Below are 14,313 nucleotides of genomic sequence, written 5' to 3'. Positions count from 1 at the left end.
TCAGGAGGAAGCCAAGATGGATCATCCGCTTGGCACTTCTGGCTGAAGATTGTCGCAAATGCTTCAGCCTTATCTCTAGCATTGATGTGCTGGGCTCCCCGATCATTGAGGATGGGGACATTTGTGCAGCCTCCTTGGATTGGATGTGGCAGGACTGCAGAGCTTAGATCCATAGGTTGTGGGATCGCTTAGCGCTGTCTATTGCAAGGTACTTCAGCTGTTTGACATGCAATTAGTCCTATGTGCGTTCACCAGGTTAAACGCTCATTTTTACGTATGCTTGGTGCTGCTCCTGGCATGCTCTCCTGCACTCTTCATTTAACCAGGGCTGATACCCTGGCTTGATGGTAATGGTAGAGCGGGGGATATGCTGGGACATGAGGTTACAGATTGTGGTTGAATATAATTCTGCTGCTGCTTATGGCCCACCTCATGGATTCCAGTTTTGAGTTGCTAGATCTATTCAAAGTCTATCCTGTTTAGCACAGTGGTAGTGCCACACAACACAATGTTAAGACGGAACTTTGTCACCACAAGGACTGTTCAGTGGTCACTCATGCCAATTTTGTCATGGACTGATGCATCTGCAACACGTAGATTCGTGAGGACCAGGTCAAGTTGATTTTTCCCTCTTGTTGGTTCCGTCACCAAATTGGGCCAAAGCCAGCTGAAATACAGTGAAATCTGATATAAACAGAGGATGCCACATTCTTTACTGAAAGTCAGGCAACTTCTAACAACTAGATTATGTATGTCCTCTGAATGGAGATCCATACCATGTTTTCTGTTTATTTCACAATTCCCTTCATCTTTTGCTGTCAGAGCTGGGATGCAGAAGTAGAGAGATAGGACTCCACTGTTTGGACCTTTTAGTTACCTGTGTCCAAATCTGCTCTTGGGAATCATTTTCCAAAAAAGTTGTGTTTCTTTTATTTTTGCAATTTAAAAATAAGCGATCTTCTTTCCATACACATACTATCCATTATTTTCTATCATGGCTCCCTTCTGTATTTAGCCACCTAACTAACGTGTATTATGTGGTACGGCTTTATGCTGTGCTATGAAGATTCATATAGATCTAATATTTTCTCACTTTTACAAGCTTTACAAATCATTGCCCTAATTACTTTTGACAGTAAAAGGCAGTCACTGAAGTCACAAATCCTAAATAATTTATCTCTTCATGGAACAGTTCACTGCATTACAGAGCATTATTTTATTTTTAAAAACATATGCAATTCATAGAACCATTGGGTTTTAGTCCAGAGTAGCTGCATGGAAATAAGCACAAATGGAATTCGGGTTACACAGGCATGGCAGAAATTACTGGAGATATAGCCAAGCTTTAGCCATAAACAGAGGGCAGAAAAATGATCTAAAATAATGCAAAGCTAAAATCTGAGGCATTGGGATGAAGTTGTCTTGTAAAAGGTTTGCAGTCAGGTTTGGAGTTAGCTATGGATTCAGAAGCCATTCAAGCAGCAAAGCAGTAGCTGAGGGACTGGTGGAAGCTGTCTAGTGTCATGATCAGGTGAGAAGGGGCGAACTGGTTCCCCTTTCATCCTCTTGGTCAACAGAAATCTATCATTTTCAGATTTCAAGTTTACAAGTGATCTAGCATCAATTACTGTAACTTCTACCACCCTTTTGTGTGAAGAAGTACTTCCTATTTTTTTCCCCCAGCATTCCATGAACCTTTGCTGAAAACTTTCTTGCAGTCTCTGCAGTGTGTGCAGCTTGGCCTGTTGTACTTCACCCATTGTGTATTTCCACAGGGTTTTGGGTGGGTCTGTCTGTGGCAGCCATTGTTTCAATATTCAGCACTTTGCATTTTAATGTCTTTTCCTTAGATGGTGACAAGTTCTGATAGGTCTCTGAATCTTCGCACTCCCCTGAGGGTGGCTTGTTTGTTTTTCACCTGCACCTTGGAAGGTGGCCTTGCATTTTTAAGTAGTTTGTTATGTCTCATTTCAAATTGCAAAATTTCCAGTCAGTTGAAAGTTTGAAAATCCTATCTCAGAATTCAAGGGACATAGCCTCGTGATACAAGTGAAATTAGAGGATTGAGGAAAGAAAGTAAACTGCCAAAAGAAGTTCATCCTGCAGATATGTAGTGAACACTGTTCCATCTGCTTTCACAATTATCACACCGATTTTTTAAAAATTCATTCATGGGATGTGGGCGTCACTGGCTAGGCCAGCATTTATTGCCCATCGCTAACTGCCCTTGAGAAGGTGGTGGTGAGCTGCCTTCTTGAACCACTGCAGTCCATGTGGTGTAGGTACACCCACAGTGTTAGGAAGGGAGTTCCAGGATTTTGACCCAGCAACAGTGAAGGAATGGCGATATATTTCCAAGTCAGGATGGTGAGTGGCTTTGAAGGGAACTTCCAGGCGGTGGTGTTCCCATGCATCTGCTGCCCATGTCCTAGATGGTAGTATTCATGGGTTTGGAAGGTGCTGACTTAAGGAGGCTTGGTGAGTTCCTGCAGTATATATTGTACATGGTACACACTGCTGCCACTGTGTCGGTGGTGGAGGCAATGAATATTTATGGATGTAGTGCCTATCAAGCGGGCTGCTTTGTCCTGGATGTTGTTGAGGTTCTTGAGTGTTGTTGGAGCTGTACTCATCCAGGCAAGTGGAGAGTATTCCATCACACTCCTGACTTGCGCCTTGTACATGGTGGACAGGGTTTGGGGAGTTAGGAGATGAGTTACTTGCCACGATTCCTAGCCTCTGACCTGCTCTTGTAGCCACAGTATTTATATGGCTAGTCCAGTTCAGTTTCTGGACAATGGTAACTGCCAGGATGTTGATATTGGGGGATTCAGTGACTGTAACATTGAATGTCAAGGGCGATGGTTAGATTCTCTATTGTTGGATATGGTCATTGCCTGGCACTTGTATGGCATGAATGTTACTTGCCACTTGTCAGCCCAAGCCTGGATATTGTCCAGGTCTTGCTGCATTTGGGCATGGACTGCTTCAGTATCTGAGGAGTCGCAAATGGTGCTGAGCATTGTGCAATCATCAGCAGACATCCCTACTTCTGAGTTTACGATGGAAGGAAAGTCATTGACGAGGCAGCTGAAGATGGTTGTTCTGAGGACACTACCCTGAGGAACTCCTGCAGTGCTGTCCTGGAGCTAAGATGATTGACCTCCAACAACCAAAAACATCTTCCTTTGTGCCAGGTATTACTCCAGCAAGCGAAGAGTTTTCCCTCTGATTCCCATTTACTCCAGTTTTGCAAGTGCTCCTTGACGCCATGTTCGGTCAAATGTGGCTTTGATGTCAAGTGCAGTCACTCTCATCTCACCTCAGGATGTCAGCTCTTTTGTCCATGTTTGAACCAAGGCTGTAATGAGGTCAGGAGCTGAGTGGCCCTGGCTGGGCAGCAGTGAGCAGGTTATTGCTAAGCAAGTGCCGCTTGATAGTACTGTTGATGACCCCTTCCATTACTTTACTGATGATCGAGAGTACACTGATGGGGCGGCAATTGGCTAGGTTGGATTTGTGCTGCTTTTTGTGTGCAGGACATACCTGGGCAATTTTCCACATTGCCAGGTAGATGCCAATGTTGTAACTGTACTGGAACAGCTTGGCTAGGGGCGCAGCAAGTTTTGGAGCACAAGTCTTCAGTTCTATTACTGGAATATGGTCAGGGCCCGTAGCCTTTGCAGTATCCAGTGCCTCCAGCCATTTCTTGATATCACATGGAGTGAATTGAATTGGCTGAAGACATCTGTGATGCTGAGGGCCACAGAAGACACTGAGATGGATTAACCACTCAGCACTCCTGGCCGAAGATTGTTGCAAATGCTTCAGCCTTATCTTTTGCACTTATATGCTGGGCTTCCCCATCATTGAGGATGGGATATTTGTGGAGCCTCCTCCTCCAATGAGGTGCTTAATTGTCCACCACTGGATGTGTCAGGACTGCAGAGCTTAGATCTAATCTGTTGGTTGTGGAATCACTTAGCTCTATCACATGCTGCTCACTCTGTTTGACATGCAAGTAGTCCTGTGTTGTAGCTTCACCAGGTTGACACCTCATTTTTTTTAGGCATGCCTGGTGCTGTTCCTGACATGCCCTCCTGTGCTCTTCATTGAACTTGGGCTGATCCCTTGTCTTGGTGGTAATGGTAGAATGGGGGATATGTCAGGCCATGAGGTTACTGATTGCAGTTGAGACAATTCTGCTGCAGCTGATGGCCCACTGCGTCTCATGGATGCCCAATTTTGAATTGCCAGATCTGTTCGAAATCTATCCCACTTAACACAGTGGTAGTGCTACACAACACGATGGAAGGTATTCTCAACGTGAAGAAGGGACTTCATCTCCACAAGGACTGTGTGGTGGTCACTCCTACTGATACTGTCATGGACAGATGCATCCACGGCAATCAGATTGGTGAGGATGAGGCCAAGTATGTCTTTCCCTCTTGTTGGTTCCCTCGCCACCTGCCAGAGACCCAGTCTAGCTGCTATGTCTTTTAAGACTCAGCCAGCTCGATCGGTAGGGTTGTTACCAAGCCACCCTTGGTGATGGACATTGAAGTCCCCTGCCTAGAGTACATTCTGTGCCCTTGCCACCCTCAGTGCTTCCTCCAAGTGGTGTTCAACATGGAGGAGTACTGATTTATCAGCTGAGGGAGGGCGGTATGTGGTAATCAGCAGGTTTCCTTGCCCATGTTTGACCTGATGCCATGAGACTTCATGGGGTCTGGAGTCGATGTTGAGGACTCCCAAGGCAACTACCCCCCCTACTGTATACCATTCTGCTGCTACCTCTGCTAGGTCTGTTCTGCAGGTGGGAGAGACCCGGGGATGGTGATGGTGGTGTCTGGGACAGTGTCTATAAGGTACAATTCGCTGAGTATGACTATGTCAGACTGTTGCTTGATTTGGCTGTGAAACAGCTCTCCCGATTTTCGTAAGATGTTAGTAAGGAGGACTTTGCAGGGTTGACAGGGCTGAGTTTGCCATTGTCGTTTCCAGTGCCTAAGACGATGCCGAGTGGTCTGTCCAGTTTTAGTCCTTATAGGCATTGTAGCGGTTTGATACAACTGAGTGGTTTGCTAGGTCATTTCAGAGGCCAGTTAAGAGTGAACCACATTGCAGTGGGTCTGGAATCACATGTAGGCCAGACCAGGTAAGGAAGGCAGATTTCCATCCCTGAAGGATATTAGTGAACCAGGTGGGTTTTTACAACAATCGACAATGGTCATCATTAGACTTTTAATGTCAGATTTTTATTGAATTCAATAAAATAGTCTCCTTAAAACTAAGGTTATCAGTAAAAGACTGACATCATACATTAGGGTACAATTTATTTTTAAAAAATCACTGGAAATTGGTATACATTTCACTGATTTGTTGGGTGTAAAGCTGGCTCAATAGGTATGAATTTCTGGGCACAAATTCCTGCACCTTGTCCATGCCAGCAGTATGGCTGCTCATTGTTTTAGGCAAACCTGGCAGCTGCATTAAATCAGCACTTGAAACTTCCAAACAAGTGTCCTGTGCTTGTTTCAGGACCCTTCGGCAAAATGTGTAAAAATTAGGTGGAGCATATACCTTGCAAGCTGCAACAAAATTTTTCAGCTCTACAGTGGTCCTTAAAGGTTGGATGGAGATCAATTGAAGATATTGTAGGACAGGTAATGTTTACCCCAGTTTCACTTGCCCCTTTATTGGCTGCTGCTCTGTAGACATTACTTCCAATGACCATGTTACTGCTTTGCTCTTTGCACTGCAGAAAATGCTGAGTCCCAGGCCCATTCTATCCTATTCTCTGATCCTCTCTCTTCATCCAATACAAGCCCTAATTCCCCAAGCCCATTTCACAATCTCCCCAGCATACCCACCTGCTAGTCTTTGTCATCCAGCCCACAGCCAGCCATCTTCAAACAATTGTTTTTCATACAACGTTCTCCACTGAGCACCCATCCCCTAACCCCTAACCCCAGTCCTGACACTCTCTCCCCTCAAGCTTCACTCTCTCTGCAGTCCTTCCCTCTCCCACTCCTCTTCTATTGCCTATCCCCTTGTCCCCTCACTCCCACTTCCTGCTCCCCCCATCTCTCTCCCATCCCCCGTCACCTCATTCCCATCTCCCCTTCCCATCGTCCTGCCTTTCCTTTCCTCAGATACCCCACTTTCCCCAGTCACCATCCCTTTCCCCAGTCACCGCTCCTTTCCCCAGTCACTCCCTCCCTCTAGTCAATCCATTCCTCTTTTACCCCTTGACCTCCAATCCATCTCCCCTTCAGTCATCCTTCTGTCTACTATCCCAGTTCATCCAACCTCAACATCTCCCACTCTCTGTCTTCCCCAATCCCTCCTCTCACTCCCCTCCCCTCATCCTCTCACTTCTTACCCTGTCCGTCCTCCCCCACCTCCCCACCCCCAATGTCTGCCCTGGATCTCAATCCCCTAAACCTTGCCCACCATCTTCCAATCTAACCCAACTCCCGCCCTTCTCCACTCACCTCTCTCTTCCCTCCACCTCTCTTCCCTCCACTTCTCTCTCTCGCCTCCACCTTTATTTCCCCTTTACCCCTTTCCTTCCACGTCTATTTCCCCCCACCTCTCTCCTTCCACCTCTCTCCCCTCCACCTCTTTTTCCCTTCCACATCTCACCCTCCACCATCAGTCCCTCACCCCCTCCCCTTGGGCACTGACTCTGTGCCAACTGTGGTGTCATGGAAGGGGGAATATACGCCTGTGAAAGGAATTTTAAAAGATGCAGGTTACCCCCTGATTGAGAAGTGACTGAAGGCTGTAGGTTTGTCCCAGATTTATTTTATATAGGATCTCAACAGCCAGCAGAGAAGATTCAAACTTTAAAAGCACATATTGTCACCAAGCTTTCCAAACACACAGAAACCAATGATGCAAGGATCTCAAATATGGTATAGCAATAACTTCTCTAGACAGACTTTGTGACCACCAAATACTTAGTTCCTGTTTGCATGTGCAGAAACTAGTTTTGTTGAGACCATTGTGTGACACTTTGGCTTTGAAATCAGGTTCCCTGCTTTGGGTTTCCGCACCATTCAAGAAGTGTAATAGCTGTAAATAAAAACCTGTGATTCTTATACAAAAGCAAAATACTGCAGATGCTGGAAATCTGAAATAAGAACTAAAAATGTTGGAAATACTCAGCAGGTCAGGCAGCATCTATGGAGAGAGAAACAGAGTTGATGTTTCAGGTCTGTGTATTTCCAACATTTTCCAGCACTTTTTGGATTAAGGGGAGAACTAAAGCAGGGAACCGGAGTTCCGATGAAAAGTCACAAACGTGAAACGTTAACTTTGTTTCTCTCTCCACAGATGCCGTCAGACTTGCTGAGTATTTCCAGCATTTTTTGTTTTTATTTTTAATTTTCAATTTTTGTTATTTTGACACTATGACCATGAATCTTTTCATTAGTAAAATTCCAAATAACAAATATTTTCCATTACATCAACTGAACAAACTTAAAATCAGAACAAATTTATTTACATTTTAAAAGGATTTCATACACAATTTTGTGAACATTCAATACTAACTGTGCAAAACACTTTACAAATATAAAAAGGCTTTCTCCTGAACATACTAATCTGACTTCAATACAAAAACTCTACAATCACAGATGAAAAATACAATAAGATTGGTTAAATAAGCATCCAAATTATATAAGGCTTTTATCAATTTATTTGCATTAACACTGCTTTTGGTAAAATGCAAAATTAATGACATGTAAATATTAATATGAAACAAGAACTATTATGTACCTTGCTATCTTGATCTCGTGTAATGCTGTGAAGTTGAAGCAATTCCATTTTGGTAAGCTTTTTCTAAAAAAAGGTTTTCCGTGTAAATATTCCACAGTCGACCCTGTTGCAAACATGCTTCAATATTTCGTAACCAGTTCCATAAACAAGTAGTTGTTGACATAATGTCTGTTTGTGCTCCTTTCCCTTTGTATTACAATATAGTTAACATTGGTGTAAATGTCCTCAAATGCACCCATTGGACCCTCTTGGTTAACCTTATTCTGTATTCTAAGGGTCGCATCATGCACACGATTTGTGCTATGATTTCCCGTTATCATTTTTGATTCGGTTGATAAGTTACAAAATGAACACAATTAAAGTTGAATTTCTCATATGGAACTTATTTCTCATTACCCCTGTAATTCCTGGTTTGTTCCAGAGTCCTACTTATTTACTATATTATGTTGACAATTGCATTTACAATGTCTAAACTGAATTCAGACAAAGCAGGAACTTGACTAAATCGAAGTATATCCCTTACTTCCAGGGCTTCAAAATTAAAACTACACCGTGGTGAACATTAGGTTTCCTTAGGGTATCGCGATCAGGTTAACGACAGAGGCCCAGTGGGGGCTGGTTAAAATTAAAGCCCGGAAGGGATGCACTTCTAAAGTTACCTCCCACATTTATCATAATGATTATGTCCACTTGACATAGACCACATACTCCAGCCTTGAAAGTGTATAACTGAGGCAGGCAATTCACGAAACCAATTAATTTGCAAGCGTAAATCAAGGGAATGGGTTCAGCCTGACAGGATGCACAGCTGATCCAGAAAATAATTTTCTCATATCCAACTCGTTGTGCAGAAATCGAATACTAGCACCAATACGAATTGATAAACAAACATTCAAAAAGCAATCCTCAATTAACGATACAAAAGAGTTCACAAAAAATAAAATGTAACAATAAATCCTACAAGTTGGATGGAAAGGCCAGCTGCTGCTATGTCTGGGCTGTCACTGCCAGGGTATTCACATATCCATGTGCACACATTTCATTCTCTGAGATGCAATGTGTAAACTGCACGGGAGGGCTCGAATACTTGCGGACACGTCTCACACTGCAACATCTCTCCAGCACCTCGGCACAATCACAACACAACCAAAAGACATTCTTCAACAGAAACACCGAGACCTGTTGGTCATAAAGAAAGACAAGAAAGCACCTGACCACCAAGAGAGGGCCATTGACCGCGGAACTGGACAGGAAACGGAACACGACACACTTGTAATGTAGCTGCAATGAGTTGAGTTCATAGAGCCAGAGAACCGGAATGAAAAACGCGACGAAGTAAACGGTGGTGACCGTATACTTGAGGTAAACACTGGGGATGTGACCGGACAGCATCAGTTCCATGAGGGTGAAACTGTCCAGGAGATCCAGGCATGTCCTGCTATAGTAATTGTGCGCTCGGTGGCTGCTCTGGCAGCTCAGCTCTTCAGTGACCGAGTTTATGAGTGTGTAGAGCAAGGGCACGGACGACATGACCACGATCTTAAAGCCAGTGGTGCCCAGGGGAACCTTCAGCTCGATCAGGTCGAGGATGGAGGTCTCCAGGATCAGGACTATCTTGGGCGTGCAGGCGATGACATAAATCAGCCAGGCCAGGTAGGCGAAAGCGAACTGGCCGCTGTCAGCCGCCCCGGGGGCCGCCTTCTCCCCGACTCCTCTCCGCCTCGAGTGCTTGATGAAGAAGATGAGCCAGCCCGCCATCACCACCAGGTCGGTGGCGATCCAAGAGCACCAGTACAGGTCGGTAAAAATAATCAGGTAGAAATCCAGGAGCCCCCCCTGGCACAGCAGCAGCAGAAGGCAGAGGCCCTTGTAGAAGAGGGTCCTGGTGGTTGAAGGTGGCCCCGGGCTGCTGGTACAGTCTGAGCTGTGCTGCAGGAACTCTCCCGAGGTGATGATGAAGGCTGGACGGGCTTTGATGTTGGAAGCGGCACCGATCTCTCGGCTGAGGCTCGCTGTCGAGGTCTGAGAGTTCCTCCTGAAGGAGCTGTTCCTGATGAACAGGGAATCGTTCTCTCCCGTCCGAAGGTTTCCCTCGGCTCCGCTCGGTACTGGGGCAGCCGGTCGGGAGCTCTCATTGCCGGGCGCAGCGCTCATTGTCTCCCCCCCCTTGAAAGCCTCCTTGTCCCTGGCGGATCGGTGCAGCTCCGGCAGAGGCGGGCGGATCCCAAGCACGGGGATGGATTTGCAGGGAAGGGACTGCTGCTCAGTCATCCACTCAGGGGCAGATAGCCTAAAGGAGCGAGATTAAAAATACCCCAGCAAACACCCGCAGGCGGGCTGAGAGCAGAGTGCAGCTTTTAACGGGATTAGAGCCGAGATTTGACATTGGAGATGTTCCCAGTAACTGTCCGGTTTCACTCAGACACTGATCAGCGGGGCCTGCCAGATAATTTAGCTACATTGACTCTTGCAGAGTAGTCCCCACTGATGGATGAGTTGTTGAGGCCGGTCGTAGGCAGTTTTTAACGATGATTTGGGTCATCAACTAATAAATATATTGAAGTATTTGCTTCGTGTTTGTGTTAAATGTTCCTTGTGCCTTGTATTCTAATACTAAAAGTGAGTAAAATATGCCCCTCCTCTATCACCAATGGACACTATTCTGACCCTTCGGGTTTTATTAATGAAAGAAAAACAGAAAATGATGGAAAAACTCAGCAGGTCTGACAGCATCTGCAGAGAGAGAAACGGAGTTAACGTTTCGAGTCCGTCTGACCCTTCTTCCAAGAAGCGTCTTCTCTTATTGTTCGTGGACTTTTTACTGTCATATTTGCAAAGCTGAGAAATAGTGACATTTTGCTCGGGAAATAAACGGTACAATAACAACTTTCAAAGGGCACTTGATAAAGTGCCTCATAAGACATATTCAAAAAATGGAAGAATTTGGGATTAAAGGGACACCGATTAATTGGGTGCATGACTGACTAAGGGATAGGAAGTACAGAGTAATGGTGGACGGATATTTTTCTGTCTGGGGGGGATGTAGGCACTGCGGTCCCCAAGGGTCGGGATTGGGATTATTCCTTCTGCAGAAAGACCAGGGCCGGTGCAAGAGGAATAGCCGCCCTAGACGAACCTTCAGCCTTGCACCGAATATCGTACATTAGAATTAATAAAAATTCTGCATTTATAATTACAGATTTATTGTACATGAAAAAGGGGAATATGATACTGTTTGTACATTCTAATTGTTCAACACTTTTCACCGGATATATACTGGAAGAAATGCACATTATGTGTATAATGGTTTACATGATGTAATACTATGTGTTCCTGCAACAGTTACTAAATGATATTGTGTGCAATTTACACAATCAATAATCATTATGATAGAGTGGGCTAGATTAAGTTACATTCATTGATATTATTTACTGGTTCACAGTTCAGGAATAGTCATGTAGATGTACAAATTTGTAAAACTGTCACATAAACAGAATGAAATATATGAAATTTTGGGAAAGACTGCAATGTAAATATATGGAAATCTATATGTATGTCAGTATATGTGGATGTATATCAGTAGATCGAAACCTTTCATTCCCACGGCTGAAGCCTGTTGGTTTCCTTATGTAGTTTCATGGATAGTTCATTCTGTTTTTTGGTGCCCTGCAAATTTTGCTGCTCTAGACAACTGCCTAGTTTGCCTCGTGGTTGCGCCGGCCCTGGAAATTACATGGATTGAAAAGTTTGCAGCTGAAAGGTTGGCAACACAGTAAATAGTGAGCAGGATAGTAACAGACTTCCGGAGGACATAGATTAGTGAAATTGTCAGACACATGACAAATAAAATTTAATGTGGCTAAGTGTCAACTGATAAACTTGGTGAGAAATGTGAAGAAACTAGCAAAGCTGGGTTTATTCTCCTTAAAGCAGAGAATGGAAGGGTAGATTTAATAGAGGTGTTTAAAATCATAAAGTATTTTGACAGAATCATTGAGGATAAACTATTTCCAGCGCCAGAAGGATCAATAACCAGATGACACAGCATTTAGATAATTGGTAAAAGAGATAAGGATATAAAAAACAGAGTTATGGTGATCTGGAATACATTCTCTGAAAGGGATGGTGGGAGATGATTCAATAGTAACTTTCAAAAGAGAATTGGATGAATGCTACTTGTCTGCCAAACAACATAAGCAGCAAGGATAGACAAAGCTAAGCGATTCCACAACCAACAGATCAGATCTAAGCTCTGCAGTCCTGTCACATCCAGTCATGAATGGTGGTGGACAATTAAACAACTCACTGGAGGAGGAGGCTCCGCAAATATTCGCATCCTCAATGATGGGTGAGCCCAGTATATCCGTGCATAAGATAAGGGTGAAACATTTGTAACCATCTTCAGCACTTCAGCAGAAGTGTCGAGTGGATGATCCATCTTGGCCTCCTCCAGAGGCCTCCAGCATCACGGATGCCAATCTCGATTCACTCCATGTGATATCAAGAAATGGCTGAAGGCTGTAGGGGTTCCCCTTTTCCCTTCGAGACCCTCTCCACACTCAAGTTTGTGACACCAGATCCACAAGTGTATGGCTTGAACAGAATGACCAGCGAGATAAGTTTCTTCTGATAATTCATGATTACTTTATTGAATCACTCACAACCCCACAGTACAAAACCCCAAAATTTAAAACAACCCGTTCCCAGTACCCGACACAAAGTCACTACGACTCGGGCTTAAATTTACAAAAATGCTAACTCCACATAAAGTCCCCACAACTCAGTTTAAACTTACAAAGACACAAACAAAACACCACGTCTTGTCCTGAAACCTTAAGAAAAAATCCTCAGGCCAATATCATCAAAATATGGTTGAAACAAGTTACAAGGTACTAGCAAAAAAAGACACCAAGTTTTCACCCCAAACCTTCACAAAACCCTCAGACCAATATCACGATGATTTGGCTGAAATTTACAATCCCCAACACAGCTGGTCTGTCCAGTGTTGACTGTAGGCCTGAGTCAAGGTGCCCATTCTTCCGACTGCAGCCCAAAACCTTCAGGTCAATATCACCATGATCTGGCAAAAAACACTTACAATCCTCAACACGGCTGGTCGGTCCGGTGTAGAATGTAGGCCTGAGTCAAGGTGACTGGCCCTGACCCTCCTTCCAACTGCAGCCCGGATATTCAGATCTGCTCTTCTTATATAATAATTTAACTCAGACATGTCAAAGCATATTTCCTGTTGTTCCAATATCCATTTAGTTAATTCCACGCAAAGTCCAGACAAACGTCATCAGCTCCTGCTGGTTGAAACAATACAGGGTTTTCCATGGAAGATGTATCCAGCTGAATATCATCAGTTCTCATTGTATGAGCAATTCTCCTGCTGTTTGAGGTGGTACAGTAACAGCACCTGGCTCCAAAGTTAATGAAAGTTTGACCCTATTCCAAAACTATTGTCTGTGGTGCAGACCTTAGTGCGTAATTCCCTGATTGTATTATATTGATGATATGTCCTTTGTGCCATTGTTTTGGGTAATGAGACTTCTTGATTGCATTAGTTGATGGAAGGTAATGGCTTTTGATGAGTCACTGTTTTTTTACTAAATGTTCGAATTAACCCCTTGCTGTCCAGTCCTGTACTGCTGACTGCAGCTTATCTTCTTGTAATTTATAGTTCCAATTATGAGGTCAAAACATGTCCATGGGTTTGAAATTATGTTCCATAAATTTCCCAGTTGGAGAGGATTGCAATCCTACATCTCCCCTCTTTAATATCTCTTTTATACCTTAAGTGAGATATCACTGCTGATGAATCTTCGCCGTGATGAGGTATTGCAGGTCCCAGCCAAACCTTACATTTCTTACAGAATCTATACATTTAAATCCATCAACCCAATTCCCCCTTTAAGTAATCCTTCCAATTTCATCCTTTTGTCTTATATTATCAGGTAAATTAAAAGGTAAACAGATATAACACCATAACTAACTGTACAATTACTAATACATGTGATATAATTCAAACCCGGGGGGGGGGCTTCGACATTGAGACCAATATCCCATCAAAGTGGGATAGTTATTTCCCTGATCTCGTGTCTCGTTTTACTATTCTCCTGTTAGAGAGTATAATAATGTTTTTGTGAAAGCTCCACATCTTTTACCAATTTTGTTAAATACTCGGCTAATGGTGGGATATCATACCCAAAATGAGATATTACTACTCAGTCACATGTCCTTTGCCAACTATGAGTGACTATAAGTGTTCCCCCCCCCCTTAATTAACTAAGTTACGTACATATTAGCTTATCATTTTGTAATTTATAGTTCCAACCATGAGGTCAAAACATGTCCATGGGTTTGAAATTATGTTCCATAAATTTCCCAGTTGGACGGGATTTCGATCCTACCAGCCACTGTTTACTGCAAAGGCTATGGGCCCTGACAATATTTTGGCAATAGTACTGAAGACTTGTGCTCCATAACTAGCTGTACTCCTAGCCAAGCTGTTCCAGTACAGCTATA

General features: G+C 43.8%; 1 protein-coding gene across 1 annotated transcript; it reads right to left on the bottom strand.

Moving 5' to 3' along the window:
- Window positions 1–7,488: 7,488 nt before the first annotated feature.
- tmem121b (transmembrane protein 121B) lies at window positions 7,489–14,161 on the bottom strand. Its single transcript, XM_078568250.1, has 2 exons — window positions 8,309–14,161; window positions 7,489–7,888 (listed from the first exon to the last, which is right to left on the bottom strand). Exon 1 carries the CDS (start codon window positions 10,054–10,056, stop codon window positions 8,773–8,775), a length of 1,284 nt encoding a protein of 427 aa, XP_078424376.1. The 5' UTR covers window positions 10,057–14,161; the 3' UTR covers window positions 7,489–7,888; window positions 8,309–8,772.
- Window positions 14,162–14,313: the final 152 nt, after the last annotated feature.

This window comes from Cetorhinus maximus, chromosome 22 (assembly GCF_964194155.1).
Source record: "Cetorhinus maximus chromosome 22, sCetMax3.hap1.1, whole genome shotgun sequence".
NCBI lineage: Eukaryota > Metazoa > Chordata > Chondrichthyes > Lamniformes > Cetorhinidae > Cetorhinus > Cetorhinus maximus.
This window is presented reverse-complemented; position numbering and strand designations above follow the sequence as displayed.